Source organism: Nannobrachium achirus, assembly GCF_963921795.1.
Source record: "Nannobrachium achirus genome assembly, chromosome: 6".
In the NCBI taxonomy this organism is placed as follows: domain Eukaryota; kingdom Metazoa; phylum Chordata; class Actinopteri; order Myctophiformes; family Myctophidae; genus Nannobrachium; species Nannobrachium achirus.
In genome coordinates this window covers 2,593,789-2,613,953 of record NC_137815.1, presented here as the reverse complement: position 1 = coordinate 2,613,953, position 20,165 = coordinate 2,593,789, and the positions used below count along the sequence as shown (strand labels likewise).

Genomic DNA, 20,165 nt, shown 5'->3' with positions numbered 1-20,165 from the left:
GGGTTTTGCGAGAATCGGCCTCATGGTGGCGCTAGAAGAGGGCTATGTGAGAGGGGTTTGGCATGGATAGCCAAGGGCAACGGTGACGGAGATATGAGTAGGGCAAAAGTGTGACGTGACGTGTAACAGACAGACTGACGGACTGACTGACGGACTGACGCACTGAATGACGGACAGACAGCCGATGGAGGTTTTGATAGTAACTGGGACCTGACGGTTGCAATTAAAAGTGTCAATATTGCAATATAGAAATAGTTATTGCGACCGTCAGGGAGCAGTTTACTATGAAAACCTCCACCGGCCGTCCGTCCGTCGGTCGGTCGGTCACACGTCACACCTTTGCCCTGCTCATATCTCCGCATCAGTATATAGGGCTTGTTTGTTTATTGTATGACATCACGCCACATCATCAGCTGTGGACTCTGTGATGTCATCGTATCGCATCAGTATATAGGGCTTGTTTGTTTATTGTATGACATCACGCCACATCATCAGCTGTGGACTCTGTGATGTCATCGTATCTCCATATATGGCCATCTCCGTATATGGAGATATAAGTCGTCCATGCCCAAGTATGGGCTGGTGAGGTCAGACTTTGTGTGATGCGTAGGTTATCTCCATATATGGAGATTCAACATTCCAGGCAATGCTCTCTTCCCTGGTGAGAATTGCCCCTTTATATAGGGCTTGTTTGTGTATTGTATGACATCACGCCACATCATCAGCTGTGGACTCTGTGATGTCATCGTATCTCCATATATGGCCATCTCCGTATATGGAGATATAAGTCGTCCATGCCCAAGTATGGGCTGGTGAGGTCAGACTTTGTGTGATGCGTAGGTTATCTCCATATATGGAGATTCAACATTCCAGGTGTAACTATGGCTACCCATATGACGTGAGAGGTGGAGGTTGTGATATTTGTGGAGATAAGCGACCAACGGTCGCTTATCTCCCGATTAGGGAGTCTTACTGGTTGTAATTGAATAAAATTGCAAAAGTCTTGGGCAAAATAAGTTTTCAAATGTACTTAAAACATCTTTTGAAAATAGCTGATCTACAAGCGCACAGTGAGCTTGTAGGTCGGGTAATTTCAAATGGCCAAAATTGATACATGGCTGAATTTCTTAGTGTATAGTTTTGTAATACTAATCTAAATCTACCAGTAAGGCTCCCTAATCGGGAGATAAGCGACCGTAGGTCACTTATCTCCACAAATAGGGCAAAAATGTGTTTTGCCAAAATCTTCCTGATCCATGTTGATGACATGAGTGTAGACATACTGTGTAGTGATTTTCGTGATTTTAGGGCAAAATCTGTAGGAGCAGTGTCCAAAAATGTGTTTTTAAAAATCGGCGTGGAGGTGGCGCTATATGGGACAGATTCATGTTGATGGGATGAGTGTAGACATACTGTGTACCGATTTGCGTGATTTTAGGGCGAAAATTGTAGGAGCAGTGTCCAAAAATGTGTTTTGCAAGAATCGGCCTCATGGTGGCGCTAGAAGAGGGCCATGTGAGAAATGAGGGGTGGGGTCTCCGCGCCGGCAAGGCGGACGAATAGGTACCGGCCCCGGCTGTCCCGGTCGCTCCTAGCCGGAGTTACGGCATTTTATGTGAGCTGCAGTGTAGGGGGTCCTCCACTGGGGGCGCCACCACTTTTGCATCCGTTCTGGAGCACCAGGAGTCGGTGGTCCCCGGGAATTCCCCGTGAGCAGCCCCGTTGGGGTGGTCATTTGGTCATGTTTGCGCATTTGGTCATTTTTTACATCTGGGGGTCCCCCAGGGACCTGGGGGTCCCTGGAGCTCCGGGGGTCCTTGGAGGTTGTAGTTTGGCAGCCAAGGAACGTGTGTGCAAAATTTGGCATGGATGGGGGCAACGGTTGCGGAGATATAAGCAGGGAAAAAGTGTGACGTGTGAGGTGTGACAGACAGACTGACGGAGTTACTGACACTTTGTGGTGGTTTTGATAGTAAATGCGACCTACGGTCGCAACTAAGTAACGGCTATTCATATAAACTAGTGGTGTTCATCATGAAGTGTTCATACCAGTAAGACTCCCTAATCGGGAGATAAGCGACCGTTGGTCGCTTATCTCCACAAATATCACAACCTCCACCTCTCACGTCATACGGGTAGCCATAGTTACACCTGGAATGTTGAATCTCCATATATGGAGATAACCTACGCATCACACAAAGTCTGACCTCACCAGCCCATACTTGGGCATGGACGACTTATATCTCCATATACGGAGATGGCCATATATGGAGATACGATGACATCACAGAGTCCACAGCTGATGATGTGGCGTGATGTCATACAATACACAAACAAGCCCTATATAAAGGGGCAATTCTCACCAGGGAAGAGAGCATTGCCTGGAATGTTGAATCTCCATATATGGAGATAACCTACGCATCACACAAAGTCTGACCTCACCAGCCCATACTTGGGCATGGACGACTTATATCTCCATATACGGAGATGGCCATATATGGAGATACGATGACATCACAGAGTCCACAGCTGATGATGTGGCGTGATGTCATACAATAAACAAACAAGCCCTATATACTGATGCGATACGATGACATCACAGAGTTCACAGCTGATGATGTGGCGTGATGTCATACAATAAACAAACAAGCCCTATATACTGATGCGGAGATATGAGCAGGGCAAAGGTGTGACGTGTGACGTGTGACCGACCGACGGACGGACGGCCGGTGGAGGTTTTCATAGTAAACTGCTCCCTGACGGTCGCAATAAACGTATTGCAGTAAGTACAATATTTGAATCCGAGATGTATTGGAGTAGAAGTAAAAGTATTGGAAATTGGAAATACTCAAGTAAAGTACAAATACTTAGTTACTTTGCTTAAACCACTGCCTGACACTCATAGCCAATCCGCACAGTACAGGTGGCGTGGTACGTGACAGTAATTAATTGCAGCTGTGTCAGTCAGTGCTAAAGCTGTTCCCACCCTCCTTGTGAACAATGCGGAACTATTATCGGCAAAACACTGTTTCCGTCCGGCCGCATTTGATGAACGTAACACGGACATATTTGAACGTAACACACAGTAACACAACGTCGATATGCACGCAACTACTGTGTGTTGTTCTAACAGTTTAAGTGCCTACAAGTCAGCGAAATCACTCTACAAGCCCCTCTTTGTTCATGTGTATGCATCCAAGGTACAGTATGACGTTTTTTTTGTTTTGTTTTTACTTCACTTAGGCCTGTTTAATGTTGTTATTGTTGGCTGTGATGTAACCTCCTGCTAAGGGCTAAACGAATTTGCTAAGTGCATTACTGTAGATCAGTGGTTCTCAACCCGGGGGGTCCCCAAATTATTTTGGGGGGTCTCCAGAAGATAAGCTTAATGTGCAACACTGTTTTCTCACTCAACACTAAACAAACCAACATAAAAAGTTTAAGTGTATAGAGGGTAGCTGCACATTTCTAAAGTGACAATTTAAGGACTTTTTAATACTTCTAAAATGACAAATTAAACATTGGCCAAATTGGCATAAATTAGACGCAGAAATTGTGAAAATAGCAGATCTACATGCTCACAACGCCTCGCAAAAAACAGTTATACAAAATGTAATGCCTCAACTCTTAATGCTTGTCAGGGTGGGGGGTCCCCAGTTAAAATATGATTATTTTGGGGGTCACAGCCTGAAAAGGCTGAGGACCACTGCTGTAGATGTAGAAAATATTTACAGATATTTTATTTACCAGTGTGTTATTGTAACAAGCACTCTTGAGAGCATGAGATTAAACCAATTTGATTTTATATTGTTATTTTATACTTAAGCTATTGAAAAATTGCAGATCCACAAGCTCACAGAGCGGCACTGAGTGCCGCGCTGCGAGCTTGTAGATCTGCTATTTTTTAAGTCATGAAAATGTGTGGAAATCTTTGAATATGGGTATTTTTTAAGGTAACATTTTTAGATACAATTTTGCTTCTGGGGGGTCCCTGGAACTAAATATTTTGAGATGTGGCCAAATACATATCATTTAGAGGTCCTTCACATAAACGATTGAGCACCACTGACATAGAAACATAGGTTTATCAAAAAACCTCATGAAAAATGTTCACAATTAAAAAAAAATAACAGATCTACAAGCTCGCAGCGTGGCACTCGTTGCCGCGCTGTGGGCTTGTACATCTGCTATTTTTCAATGGTTGAAGTTGCTATAAGCAGTTTTCTGCTGACATAAGCAGGAAACAGGCAATTGCTTATTTTATTTTTTTATTTGTATTTAATTATATTCAGGTGGCTAACAATTCTCCCTAAAAAGAATCTAGTCTCTGTGGCGCTTCTAGGAGAAGCGCTGTCACTAGCAGCTCATTGGTGCATGAACCAGCCGACCGGGGCTAAAAGGATTGACAGACGTGTCAACCAATCCGAACAACAACAAGAGGCGGTCCTGATTGGTCTGCTTATTGGGCAGGCTATCTGTCTATCGACCAATGATAGAACTTCTCACAGAGAAAAATAATAGTTTTGGAGGCAGATTGTGGCCCCAGGAAGTGTCACAGAGACAACATTTCTTTAGGAAGCATGGTTAGCCGTCTGAATATAATAAAGTGTAAAAAAAAAAGTAATAAGCAATTGACTGTTTCCTGCTTATCTCAGCAGAAAACTGCATATAGCAACTTTTTAAAGCACAAAATGTGAGTGAATCCTTGTACCCAGGGCCCAGAATTTGGTGCGACACCCCTGTCCTCAACGGGGGGTCCACGACCCCTAGGGGGTCCGGAGTTACTGCAGGGGGTCCATGAAATTGTTGCTGGATTATTATTATTATTGTTATTATTACCCTTATTCATTTTTAAAATGTATTACTAAAATGGTCCTGCTGCTCTTCCGTCCAGCAGGACGATGAAAAATTAAGATGAAGATGAAAATTGCTGTGAACTTCTCCTGTTATAGTGCCAAACCCTTTGTCTATGCCAGGCCGAAACTGAGCACACACATTCCCTGGGTGCCAGAGCAGAACCTCTATTCACACCATGGCCATCTTGGATGACATGACCACAAGGGGTGGCAGCCTGCATTACAAACCATTATAAACAATGGTCCCAAAATATGAGTTCTGTTCAACCAATTTCTTTTGACCAAATTGAACAAATGGGCAGATGATAACTTCAACATCCCCAAAAGGATTAAATAGAAGGGCTCCAGTAACTGGATTGATTTAATCCACGGTAATGATATTCAAGTGAAAGGAAATGGGGAGAGAGATGGGAAATGACATGTGGCAAAGGTTGTCCGGATCGGGAATCGATCCGGCGACGCCAGCAGGCATCATAGCCTAGTATGTGGTATGCGCCTGGACCACTAGGCCAGTGGGCGCCACCAAGACTTGCAATCTTTGCAGTGCTTGCTCTGCCATCATATTAACAATTTCTTGTTCCTGATTAATATGGAAAAATCACAATACAGTAAGTTGATGGCAGAGCAAGCACTAGTCTGCACAGATACTGTAGCAAGTCTTTGTACAGAGTAACATTTCAACCTAACTGCCATGAATATTGTGGATGTACCCATCTATTTAATCCAAATTGTCATCTGCCTATTTGTCGATTTGGTCAAAATAAATTGGTTGAACAGAACTCATATTTTGTAATACAGGCTGCCACCCCATGTGGTCATGTGATCCAAGATTTTTGGACAGCACTTGTAACGATTTTGTCCAAAAATCACGCAAATCGGTACATGGTATCTCTAATAGTCATTAAACGAAACATTCCATCCTGATAGGCTAAGACTGGCTTTTGCAAGTGTGCTCCCTTTTGAACGAAATGCCTCAAATCATGAACACAGAGTTCGATGTAAGTGACATTTTGCACGCACGCTCCCACTAGGCAGAGGAAGAAATGCCAGTTAAAAATGTTCAAATCAGCCTCATGGAGGCGCTATAACAGGCAGATTTGTGTTTTTACCAGGGGCATAGTTCCGCCGATTTAAAACGAATACCAATAGAGACACACGGGCTCCTACAAATATGGCCGTCCTATTGTGATAGCGACCCGACTTCGGGTAAGGATGAATGGTGAACTGCAGCTGCCAATGCAATCCCAATGAAAGGCATCGTGAAATATCATAATTTCAGTGGTTGACTACTGAGGCATTAGCGATTTCTTTTGTGTTCTAATAAAGTGTCCCATGAGTTTAATTTTGCCTTTTTAAAGTGGCATATCTGTCATCTTGATACACTACCTACAATATACTTTAATATACTTCATCTGTGAGTCAAAAGTGCTAGCATTGGAAATCTTAAGTTTAGGTGGTCGCATGGTACACACGTCATGGACGCATCCCTTGAGGTTTTCTATACCCAGATACGCTCGTCTCTCATGTATAATTAGGCTGTTTATTTTTGGGAAATGATCGCATCTCGCCTTTTCCAAACGGAGTCTTGCAGGTTATTTTTGGTTAATACTAACCTGGAGAATCCACTCTGTAGTTGAAAAGGTCGGGATCTTCAAAGTCAGCGCTCATAAACGCACAGCAGTAAAGACAGTGATGTCACTGAAAAGCGACAGGTTCTGTGTCTGCCGTTTCCCCTCTTCTCTGTTAACATTATGGGTAATCCATTCAAGTGGCACATTAAATGTGACACACATCATGTATTTAGAAAACAAGAAGATATGTTGGCAGAGTCAGTCCATACATCTGGAAACATATTTTTATTCAAATCAAGATAGTCTGCAGTTCGTGTAGGATTATTTTAATATTAGGCTAACCACAGCTGAATTGCAATGACTTTCTATGGGCTGGCTTGCAGTGCACCGTTCTCCCTTACCCGAAGTGGGGTCGCTATCACAATAGGACGGCCATATTTGTAGGCGCCCGTGTGTCTCTATACAGAACTAAAACTTCCTATGTTTGGCCGCTAGTTGCGCTGTTTTCCCCCCGCAAGGTACCAAAAAGAATTTGTCTTCATTGGACCCCATTCGTTTTCCCCTTTGATTTTCTAACCTTAATAAACATTGTCATACATACTTTATGGTTCCTGTCGCTAGTGGAAAACTCCCTTTCAATCATGATATGCCTTTTGTGCAAATATGGCCACGTTTATGTTAAAATTGATGATAGATTTGCGGGGGGAGTGGCCAACTAAACTGATACTAGCCTGCTGTGTTCTTCGTGTGCTTCATTTCGGGAGGCTCTTCATTTCGGGAGGCTCAACACCACATTCTCCCATGTATCCCTGCGGTTCCACGTGACCGTTGGCAGCCAATAGCATTCCTTGTGATTCCTGGGGTACCATTCGAACAATGATGGCGACACCCATACAAGGGACAGAAAAACGTCATCTTCGCAGCATAGAAACCAATGGCTTCGCATCGTCCATATTTTTTTAACAGTCTATGGTTCTTACCAATAACTCCAGCGATCAGTGTAAAACTTTGTACATGTTTCATCTCAGAAGAATCTTTAAGGCCAGTGAGTTTCAGGTGGAAAAAAAAAAAACTTCTACCTTTTTTTTCCAAATGAAAATGTGAAACGGGTCATAATGACCCGAACAGAATTTAAAGGAGTAGTTCACCACTTTTCAACCTGTCTTCATATAATAGGTCCTCACTAATGTTCATGGTAAAATATCACAATTTTTTTCTACTCAGTCCAAGTCTCCTAGGAGAGCTGTGGGAAGTTCAGAATCCATCGTCTTGTGACATCATCATTTTCCCCCCAAAAAATGTATCAATATTTTTGAAAAAAAAAATAGATTTTTATTATCGTGAGAACAATGGCTTCCACTTTAAAATTGCAACTTTGCGGGAATAGAAAGCCTGCAGTTTCTATAAACTGGATTGGCAATCGATGATGTCACAAGATGATGGGTTTCTGACCTGCCCACAGCCCTCCTCTGAGGGAAAAAAAAAGCTATTTTTGAGTGAGGACCAATTATATGAACATAGGTTGAAAAGTGGTGGAGTGCCCCTTTAAGGGTTAGTATGCAAAAATCACAATACAGTAAGTTAATATAATGGCAGAGCAAGCACTAGTCTGCACAGATACTGTAGCAAGTCTTTGTACAGAGTAACATTGCAACCTAACTGCCATGAATATTGTGGATGTACCCATCTATTTAATCCAAATTGTCATCTGCCCATTTGTCGATTTGGTCCAAATAAATTGGTTGAACAGAACTCATATTTTGGGACCATCGCTCCATTGTTTACAATGGATTGTAATACAGGCTGCCCCCCCCCCCCCCCCCCCCCCCCCCTTGTGGTCATGTGATCCAAGATTTTTGGACAGCACTTCTAACGATTTTGTCCAAAAATCACGCAAATCGTTACATGGTATCTCTATAGTCATTAAACGAAACAGGTCTTTCAGATTCTTCAAATTCCATCCTGATAGGCTAAGACTGGCTTTTGCAAGTGTGCTCCCTTTTGAACGAAAAACGTCATCTTCGCAGCATAGAAACCAATGGCTTTGCATCGTCCATATTTTTTTACAGTCTATGGTTCTTACCAATAACTCCACCGATCAGTGTAAAACGTTGTATGCGCACTCCCACGAGGCCAAGGAAAAACCTTTGCCCTTTTCGCATCTGCTTTTTATAGTGCCACCTGGAGGCTGACTTAAGTAAAACATTTTTTTTTAAATTACTCCTTCAGATTTGTTCCAAAAATCACAGGAATCAGTACAGAGTATCGCTATAGGCAAGTGATCAAGACTGAGCTGTCCGATAATTCATATTCCATCCTAGTTGAGTGGCTTCCAAAGTTTGCAGGATTGGTCCGTTTTGAACAAAATGCCTCAAATCAGAAACGCAGCTTGTGATTTCCGTAGGTCAAGGAACAAATGCCACCCTTTTCACATCGGCCTGTTATAGCACCACCAGCAGCTCAATTTGAGCAAAACACATCTTTGGAACGAAATCATGACAGGCCACAGATGACATGGCACCCTTTTCACATTTGCTTATCACATTGGAGACCTGTGCTCGGAAGAGCGCTGCTCCTATTTATTTATTTATTGTTATTATTATTATTTACAATAAGTGCACTGTAACCCCTTTATGAACAAAACATGTCTAAAATGCCTAACCTCCTATTTATATAACATTTTGCATTTTGTTTTTACAGCATCAAGAAATGAGTCTCCAACCTCTGTCAAGTCACCATCCGAGTCCAGCTACTCAACCACCTTCGCCTCAAATTCCTCAAGCTCTTCATCTTCAAGCGATGGCAGGAGGAGGAAGAGGTGTACAACAGTGATAGTTGTACATAAACTGGAATGATATTACATAAGCTGCAAAGGAATCGCTAGCCCCAAAACATTAATATTTATATCTATACATGTTTATAGATGACTGTTCCCACTTTAAACCAAGTACCTGCAAAATGCCTATTGACGCGTCAATAAGTGCCTTTTGACAATTTGTTAATGTTAATAAGACACTGTTTAGTTCTTATAATGTGTTTATAAATGTTTATAGATTACTGTTCCCACTTTAAACCAAGTACCTGCAAAATGTCTATTAACGTGTTGATAAGTGCCAACATAAACAATGTGTTAATGTTAATAGACACTGTTTAGTTCTTATAAGTGGTTTATAAATGTTTATAGATGACTGTTCACACTTTAAACGAACTAGCTGTTTATAAATGTTTATAGATGACTGTTCACACTTTAATAAGTGCATTGTTAAGTATTTGTTATTGTTAATAAGACACCGTTTATTTGTTGTAAGAGGTTTATAAATGTTTATAGATGACTGTTCCCACTTTAAACGAACTATAGATGACTGTTCACACTTTAATAAGTGCATTGTTAAGTATTTGTTATTGTTAATAAGACACCGTTATTTTTTGTAAGAGGTTTATAAATGTTTATAGGTGACTGTTCCCACTTTAAACGAACTAGCTGTTTATAAATGTTTATAGATGACTGTTCACACTTTAATAAGTGCATTGTTAAGTATTTGTTATTGTTAATAAGACACCGTTTATTTGTTGTAAGAGGTTTATAAATGTTTATAGATGACTGTTCCCACTAAACGAACTAGCTGTTTATAAATGTTTATAGATGACTGTTCACACTTTAATAAGTGCATTGTTAAGTATTTGTTATTGTTAATAAGACACCGTTATTTGTTGTAAGAGGTTTATAAATGTTTATAGATGACTGTTCCCACTTTAAACGAACTATAAATGTTTATAGATGACTGTTCACACTTTAATAAGTGCATTGTTAAGTATTTGTTATTGTTAATAAGACACCGTTTATTTGTTGTAAGAGGTTTATAAATGTTTATAGATGACTCTTCCCACTTCCCACTTTAAACGAACTAGCTGTTTATAAATGTTTATAGATGAATGTTCCTGCCTATTTAAGTGTTAATAAAGACATTGTTAACAAGTTGTTGATGTTTATAAGTCTTTTTTCTAGTTAATAAAACACATTATAAAGGTTTGTTTAATTATAGTAAATGACCGTTCCTCTTTACCCCCCAAGTGCATAAGACTATTTCATACCCCATTAACAGTTTTATAATATATTATAAACAGTTTATTAATTTTCATTAGATCCCTTCCCAACGGTTAGGTTAACTTAGGGTAACCTGTTAACGGTTAAGTAAAGCTTTATAAACATCTTATTAACATGTGTTAACATTTAATAAATATTATTAATGATTTTTACAGTTCTTATAAACATTTATTAAGAATAAATTTGGTTTTCAAGCGTCTAATAAGGATTTGTTACCGTTTATAAGACCCTTTTTTAGTAACCTTAATATATTATCAATTTATTAAGGTTTATTAGTTCCCTTACCAACGGTTCAGTAAACTCATAACGGTTAATGTACATATATTATTAACATCTATTAAACTGTTACTTAATGCTGTGTAAATATCTTAATAACTTTTATTAAAGGTTATTAACAGTTTATGAATGTTTATTAATTCCTTAAAAACGTTTTAGAAAAATGAAAACGTTTTTTCAAGTGTCTTAGAAATAAGCAATTAAAAGTTAATAAATGTCTAATAAACCTACTATTAACTTTATTGAATGCCTTACAAATGTTTATAAAGAAATAATAAGTGTCTTATAAAGCACTTATTAACAGTTATAAATTGTCTTATTAACATCCTCTTAACTGTTAATAAATGTTTATTAAATTCCTTATAAACATTAATAACTGTCTTATAGATACAATTATTAACATTAATAAATTATTTTATTAATTGTTAATAAATGTTTATTATATGTTAATAAATGTTATCTTATTCATTAGAACCATGACAAACTAAAGAGAATCTTATTCATTAGAACCATGACAAACTAAAGAGAATCTTATTCATTAGAACTATGACAAACTAAAGAGAATCTTATTCATTAGAACCATGACAAACTAAAGAGAATCTTATTCATTAGAACCATGACAAACTAAAGAGAATCTTATTCATTAGAACCATGACAAACTAAAGAGACTCTTATTCATTAGAACCATGACAAACTAAAGAGACTCTTATTCATTAGAACTATGACAAACTAAAGAGAATCTTATTCATTAGAACCATGGCAAACTAAAGAGACTCTTATTCATTAGAACCATGACAAACTAAAGAGAATCTTATTCATTAGAACTATGACAAACTAAAGAGAATCTTATTCATTAGAACTATGACAAACTAAAGAGACTCTTATTCATTAGAACTATGACAAACTAAAGAGAATCTTATTCATTAGAACCATGACACACTAAAGAGACTCTTATTCATTAGAACCATGACAAACTAAAGAGAATCTTATTCATTAGAAGTATGACAAACTAAAGAGACTCTTATTCATTAGAACTATGACAAACTAAAGAGAATCTTATTCATTAGAACCATGACACACTAAAGAGACTCTTATTCATTAGAACCATGACAAACTAAAGAGAATCTTATTCATTAGAACTATGACAAACTAAAGAGAATCTTATTCATTAGAACTATGACAAACTAAAGAGAATCTTATTCATTAGAACCATGACAAACTAAAGAGAATCTTATTCATTAGAACCATGACAAACTAAAGAGAATCTTATTCATTAGAACCATGACAAACTAAAGAGAATCTTATTCATTAGAACTATGACAAACTAAAGAGAATCTTATTCATTAGAACCATGACAAACTAAAGAGAATCTTATTCATTAGAACTACAGTATGACAAACTAAAGAGAATCTTATTCATTAGAACTATGACAAACTAAAGGGACTCTTATTCATTAGAACCATGACAAACTAAAGAGACTCTTATTCATTAGAACCATGACAAACTAAAGAGAATCTTATTCATTAGAACCATGACAAACTAAAGAGAATCTTATTCATTAGAACCATGACAAACTAAAGATACTCTTATTCATTAGAACTATGACAGTGAGACAGACCTTCACAGACAGGGGGTCCGGCGGGGGGCCAGTCTTTCATCTTGTGGTCGATGCAGAGCAGCACGATGTCGTCCCAGGGAATGTGTTGGTACGTGGTGCTCTGGGGGGTCCTCTGGGGGGTCCTCTGGGGGGTCCTCTGGGAGCCCCCCTGCAGGCTGACGCTGTGCAGCAGGTGGTCCAGTCTGGACATGAGGAGAGGGGCTGTGTGGTCAGAGGCCGGGATGAGGGAACAGTACTGGTAGATGGAGGAGCACAGCTCTGACCAGGAGGCTGCAAACACCATATAACATCATAGAACATTAACACAACATCATAGAACATTAACACAACATCATAGAACATTAACACAACATCATAGAACATTAACACAACATCATAGAACATTAAAACAACATCATAGAACATTAAAACAACATCATAGAACATTAACACAACATCATAGAACATTAACACAACATCATAGAACATTAACACAACATCATAGAACATTAACACAACATCATAGAACATTAACACAACATGATAGAACATTAACACAACATGATAGAACATTAACACAACATGATAGAACAGTGGTTCTCAACCTTTTCAGGCTGCGACCCCCAAAATAATCATATTTTAACTGGCGACCCCCCACCACCCTGACGAACACTAAGCGTTGAGGCATTACATTTTGTATAACAAGGTTCTATTGTGAAAATAGCAGATCTACATGCTCACAACGCCTCGCATTGCGAGATCGGCTATTTTCACAATTTCTGCCTCTAATATTTGACAATTTGGTTAAAGTTAGATTTTTTATTTTAGAGGTATTAAAAAGTCCTTAAATTGTCACTTTAGAAATGTGCATATACCCTCTATACACTTAGACTTTATGTTGGTTTGTTTACTGATGAGTGAGAAAACAATGCTGCACATTGAGTTAATCATCTGGGGACCCCGCAAAATAATTTGGGGACCCCCCTGGGGGTCCTGACCCACAGGTTTGAGAACCACTGTGATAGAACACATTACCATGGATTAATCCATGCTTTACACATTAACATAATATAAAACAAAACAACATGATAGAACACATTACCATGTATTAATCCATGCTTTACACATGACATTAACATAATATAAAACAAAACAACATGATAGAACACATTAACATGGATTAATCCATGCTTTACACATAACATTAACATAATATAAAACAATATAACAGTACTGGTAGATGGACACGCACAGCTCTGAACAGGGGGCTGACATTAAACATGAACATAATGACAAAATGTGTCATATTATGTTACTATTATGTGTGTTTAATATTATTTAACACGCATAATAGTACTGGTTAGAAAGATTTAGGAGACATTTACATAAGACAGTGTTTCCCAACCTTTTATTTCTGCCTGGGCACACTTTTCATAGCCAACAGATCCCAGGGCACACCTAGATATACGGTGTGTACTTTTTGGCCAATGTTTGACCAGTTTTTATATAGTTTGTTGATTACTTTTGGTGCAGTGATGGTCCATTTTCTTTCTTAAATTGTGACTTCACTGTCATCTGGGGATCCCAAAATCATTTGGGGATCTCCCTGGGTCCCCCAGTTACCTTTGACATTTCAAAGGGAAAACCAAACATCTCAAAGGGCACACCAAAGGTCCACAGAAACACTGACCTAGACACATACCTACTGTAATAAAACCACTTTTTTTTTTTGTTTATTCACAATTCAATTGCAGGATAAAACCCTTGAGATGCACCATCTTGTTTTCGAGGGGGTCCTCAAATTGCAGAGTTGTAGATAAACCTCCAACGACAGCCAAGCTCAAGTCATAGCTCCAGTTTGACAGAAACAGATGACGCCTGTTAATGTAATCTGTTAATGAATTAAGTGTAATGTTTTGAGAACTTTTCAGCCATGTAGAGATAGAGCAGTTGTTGCCCAGCAGGGGGAGCCAGTGCACTGCAGTGGAACTTTAGAAGCTTCTGATGCAGTTTTCCAAAGGGACAGTGTTTTTTGCAGGTTTTTTCAGTCGAGTGTATCAAAACAGCAACTGTGTTAAGGCAGCGGAAGCAGGCGATTGGCTGCATCGAGGTGACAAAAGTCTGAGGGACAGAGAAACACCTAAACCTAACTTTAACCTCATTAAAATTAACACTGGTGAAATGCTAACCTGTCGACACTGGTGAATGCTAAGCTAGTGAAATGCTAACCTGCTGGTGCTGGTGAATGCTAACCTGGTGAAATGCTAACCTGCCGACACTGGAGAATGCTAAGCTGGTGAATGTTAAACTGGTGGGACCAACGGTGCTTAACCCAGTTGCTTTTTTGATACACTCGGACTGAAAGACCTGCAAAAAACACTCTCCTGTTTCCCAAACAGTGGGTCAGGACCCATGAGTGGGTTGCTTTTCACTGAGATGTTGTATTAAACTTTGAGCATAATACTCATTGTCTATTCCCTCTGTAATAACTCTGGTTCTCTATATGGATAAATAATATGCTACATGGATGCATAATCTGGATAAATAAATGCCATATGGATAAATATGCTACTCCAGGGGTCTTCAACAGGGGGTCCGGGACCCCTAGGGGGTCCTCAGAGTTACTACAGGGGGTCCTCCAAATCTTTGTGTGATAGAAACGTTTTTTTCTTCTTTTTTATATTAACCACTTGAACCATAGTGTCCATTTTCTGAGAACTATAGCCAACAATAGCCAATCTACAAGCTCACAACGCCTGGCGCTGCGAGGCGTTGTAAGCTTGTAGATCGGCTATTTTCGGCAAAGAGGTTAGGTGTAGAGGGGGAAAAAGAGCACACTAAGTACAGAGTGAAAGGTCAGGTTTATTAAGTATTGACGGTTCAAGTGGTTAAATATCTGAAAACACAAATTGACATGAATCCGAAATACACTGATGATTGTGCTGTCAAACAATGAAACTATATGGAATCTATGAAAAGGTTATGGGGGTCCCTACTTCATCTCTCTCTCAACTAAGGGGTCGCTGAAGACCCCTGTGCTACTCTATGTATAGACAATATGGATAAATAACATTCAATATGGATAAATCTTATGGATAAATAATATTCTATATAGATACATTATATGGATAAATAATATGCTATGCAGATAAATAATATGGATAAATACCATGCTATCTAGATACATAATATGGATAAATACCATGCTATATAGATAATGAATAGGAATAAATCATATCCTCATCCTGATAGATGAATCCATGTCTCCACTGACCGTGCTGGGAGGGCTCTGGCTGCCAGGGTGGGATGTGCAGGCTGAGCAGGGTGTGACGCAGCCAGGCCAGGTGGTCGTCAGAGTTCCATCCCACGTGAGGCAGCAGGTGTCTGGGTTCAGCCTGGGAAAACTCCCCCGGGTGCCAGGAGAGGCTGGCCAGGGCCTGGGAGGACAGCAGACACCATTACAACATTGTTATTTATAGAGTAATAAGCCCCTTTTCCACTGTAAGGTGGAACCAGAACTTTCAGGAACATGAACCTATTTTTTTGGTTCTGGTTTTTGCGCACGGCCCGGTTCCAGACAAGGTTCCTGGAACCTTTTTTAGGTCCTGCTCCTGAGGTAAAACTAAACTTGAGTTCTGGGAACTTATGGGAGGGGCCAGCAGCGCTGCTGCTCTTTTTTGGGACCTTCCCGGTTAGTTCTGGTTATATGGAAATGTAAGCAGAACTTGGTCCCGGAACTTCACAGGTTCTTGAAAGTTCTTGGATCTGGAAAGTTCTGGTTCTAGTTCTGGGTTGGCCCTACAGTGGAAATGGGGCATAGTTAAGATGGACAGGAAACAGGGAGAGAGTGAGATGTGAGATCGTCTGGAATGGGACTCGAACCCACGACACACAGGCAGGCCTATAGCCTAGGCACCTTGACGATTAATAGTCACAATTAATAATTGTGATTAATGAATTAAATGAGTTTTGGGGCATTTGAACATTGGAACGTTATGAATACCAATCTAATTTCTGTTTGGCATTTTAGGCTTCATAATCACAAATTGCACAGGTGAGACATGACAAATAACTTAGATTTAGAAATTGCTGACATATTTAATACATTTACATTTCAAAATAAAGTAAAACAGCAGAAATAGCTGATGTACAAGCTTACAACACATAACAAAGAGACGTGTTGTATATCTGCTATTCTGGGAAAATGTTTGAAGATGTATGAACGTTTTCCAACATAGAAGCGATTATAACGATTACGTATGTCAATTGATTGTGATTAGGTGATTAATATGTAATAATTGTAATTTTCATTGACTATGAAGAAAAATTTTGACGAAAATAAAATCCAAATAAAATTAAAACTATTAACTAATAGTAAATAAATTGATAAATTTGTCAGCAAATTAAAACTAAAATGTTAGGGAGGGACTAGTGGAGAAGAGATCCAGCAGAACTAAAAAATAAAAAATAAAAAATAAATAAAAAACATTTTCTGTTTGGTTGCGCTCTGAAATAGCAGATCTACAAGCTCACAATCTGTCGCAGAGTTGTGAGATAGGCCATTTTCAGCATGCAACCAAGTGTAAAATCAAAATACATTCCTGTCCACAAAATCAACTGAGAATTTAAAATAGATTAACACTAAACAATTAACAAATGACTAAAATATTGCTAAAACTAAATGACATTTTACTCAAAAGACTAAGAATAAAACTATATTAAAAAGGTGCAGTCAAAAAGAACAGTGCCTACCTTGGAGCTGACCAGCTCCGCCAGGTGTTCCAGCACAGCGTTGTACAGGCTGATGATGGGCCCTGGAGCCTCGGGGCCCAGAGCGGAGCTCCGCCTCTGGGCATGGTGAGAACACAGTCTGGAGGTGAACTCTCTGGTCAGAGTGCTCTCCACCAGCTGGACCAGAGTCTGACCACACATGTGGATGGAGGGGGGAGAGCGAGACAGCAGCCACGCCATGGCCTGTTTCACCTGGGGAGAAACATACCATGATATTATTATTTATAATGTATGTAAAATTCATGAAACCTTTCATCACACCCCAGATTAAGAGTAAACAAGCTAAAACTCACCAAATGTGTTGGAGAAAATGTGGCCAAACTGATCCCAAACATTCACACATATTTTGGAGTTGTAAAATGGTCCAGCCCTTCTGGGATGTCATACATTCGGTTATATGTGAGGTGTTGGGATATGAAATTCCTCATTCATGTCTGGTACTATATGCATGGGTCATATGGAGGAGTCTGTACAAGCAGGGGACAAATATCTGAGTTGTGTTGAAAATAAAAGTAGAACTTTATAATAAAACATGGGAAAAATTGTATAAATTCAAAAAAGGAGAAATGTGTATAATGTGAACCCCCGTAAATGTTGCAATTTTCTTTTTGTTTTCTGTTTTTGATTTGATACATTTGTGTCCAATTTAATTTGTGGTATTCATTTTTTATGACGGTATGTCTTGATACGTTTTTGTATTAAATTGCAATTCAAATAAAGACAAAGTTATCAAAAAAAAAAAAAAACATGAAACCATTTAGAACACATTAGTGTCACTCTAGAATTTAACCACTTTAACCATTATTCAATGCTTTAACTATTAACATTGAGCAGATGTGCGCAGCACCAAGTGCAGCGCTGCAAGCTTGTAGATCTGCAATTTAAAAAAAAGAATCGCAACATTTTTGCATGTTATTTGAATATTCCGACCCCATTCTATAAATGTCTTCTAAATCCTTCTTCTAATCAGTGGTTCTCAAACTTTTTCATGTCAAGGACCCCCAAAATTACATGCATTTGGCCGCAAACCCCCATTTCAAAATATATTTGTCCAGGGACCCCCCAGAAGCAAAATAGCAGATCTTTTTTTTTTTTTTTTTTTTTTTAATTTTTATCCCACAATTTTGTAACCCATTTTTTCACCCAGTGCTAATTGCCTATGTAATCCTGGGCTCTGCTCTCCCTCTGCCGCGCCTGGGGAGACAACGGACTGACCTCATGCTTCCTTCTATGCACGGAGTCCAAGTTGCTTCTTTTCACCTGACAGTGGAGATTTCCCTGGTTTGGACGTAGCGCGTGGAAGGGACACGTTATTCCAACCAGTTCCTTTCCCCTCCATCAGGCGCCCTGGCTGGCCAGTGGGAGGCATTATTGAGACCAGGATTACGTGCATGTTTTTGTGAGGGTATCAACCCTAGGAGACACGGGGAGAACATGCAAACTCCACACAGAAAGGCCCTATCGCCAACCCCACCTAGGGTGTGGGCGCTGATGACGCAGAGGAGGAACACGCCGCCAGCGCCCACAGCGTCCCCCGGCGGGAATCAAACCCAGGACCTTCTAGCTGTGAGGCGAAGCGCTAACCACTGCGCCACCGTGCCCCCCAAAATAAACACAATTAAATCGTTAATCGCAATTATTTGAGTGACAATCGTCATGTAAAATGTCATAATCGTGACAGCCCTATTTGTTGAACACAGCATGTGCCCTGTGTGTGTGTGAGTGAGCGCTCGTGTGTGCATGCATGTGTGTGTATGCATGCAGGTGTCTGTTAATTTCATAACCATGAAATTAACAGCAGTGCGCGAGATTGCGCTCTCCAAAGTGCAGCATCTCTTCGCCAATATCCACATACCCAAATGCACTTTAACAGAACTAAACAATAAGACGGTCCATTTACTACGGAAATGGATGGCCCTGAACACGCACTCAACTAGAGATTTAATCTCCCATAAAAGAAGCGAGGGGGGGGGGGGGGTTAGGCGTCCCCAATGTTGAATGGATATACGCAGCTAGGAGAATAAATCATCTTGTCAGTATGCTTAACAACGAGGATCCTGCTGTCAGAGAACAGGCATGAGCATCACTTCTCCTGGATCTATCAAAGTGCAAAGTCCCACACTCAACAACTGAGGCCAACTTTCTGGGATTCAGAAACAAAGCAGAGTGGGAAACTAGACACGCGCGCACCGGGATTTGGAGTGCGCTCTGACTGGCCTGACCTCAACGACTTATGCAACAGCGCTCAAATACATCTGAGCTGGAGCGACGCGGACCGTGTGGTGGAGGCTGGCGACGTGGTGGTAACCGACGGGAGTATCTCCGTGCGGGCGGTGCTGAACACCGACGAAACCAAAAAAGTGCTGGACCCCATAAACTGCAGACATTATTGAACATCATCAAGCCCGCCAGCGGCAACGCTGGACTGAGCTGCGCTTACAGGGGAAACTGGCCTGTCTGCCGTGTGCTGACCACACTGTGTCCCATTCCATACTACACAACTCTACAATAGTTTTACCTACCAAATACAACCTCGCCCTCTGGTACCCATCACAACACGAGCCATACTGCCTTTTGCACAATAACCAAGAACTGGAATCCGTTGCGCACATTATGAACGGCTGCCCCGCTTGCAAGGGACTGTATATGGCACGCCACGATCGCATTGTGGATTTGACAGCAAAAGAACTGCGCCGTGCCACTGGACAACACACAATATTCCATATTAACAAAACTGTTCAAATTAACTGGTTCGACTCATCTCAACTCAACAATACATTTAACAATACTGTGGAAAGCTTCCCCAATACTCCAGATCATTGTCATGATCAATGAATCTACCAAGTCAGTTCTCATTCTAGAAGTTGGATGCTCTTTTGATATGTACATGGACACCTGCTTTAGCTATAAATGGTCAAAATATCAGCCTCTTGCAAATACCATCTCTGCTTGTGGTTATAATTGTAAAA

The 20,165-nt window shown here is 40.0% G+C and overlaps 1 protein-coding gene across 1 annotated transcript in view; it reads right to left on the bottom strand.

The window, feature by feature from the left end:
* LOC308286373 (germinal-center associated nuclear protein-like) overlaps positions 1 to 20,165 on the bottom strand; it is a gene marked incomplete at both ends in the record, with an annotated part of 92,727 nt that overhangs the window by 18,494 nt on the left and 54,068 nt on the right. Inside the window, 3 exons of the mRNA XM_080727369.1 lie at positions 12,437 to 12,696; positions 15,680 to 15,842; positions 17,158 to 17,388. Coding sequence (XP_080583495.1) covers positions 12,437 to 12,696; positions 15,680 to 15,842; positions 17,158 to 17,388 — 654 coding nt within the window. The remainder of the gene's footprint in view (positions 1 to 12,436; positions 12,697 to 15,679; positions 15,843 to 17,157; positions 17,389 to 20,165) is intronic.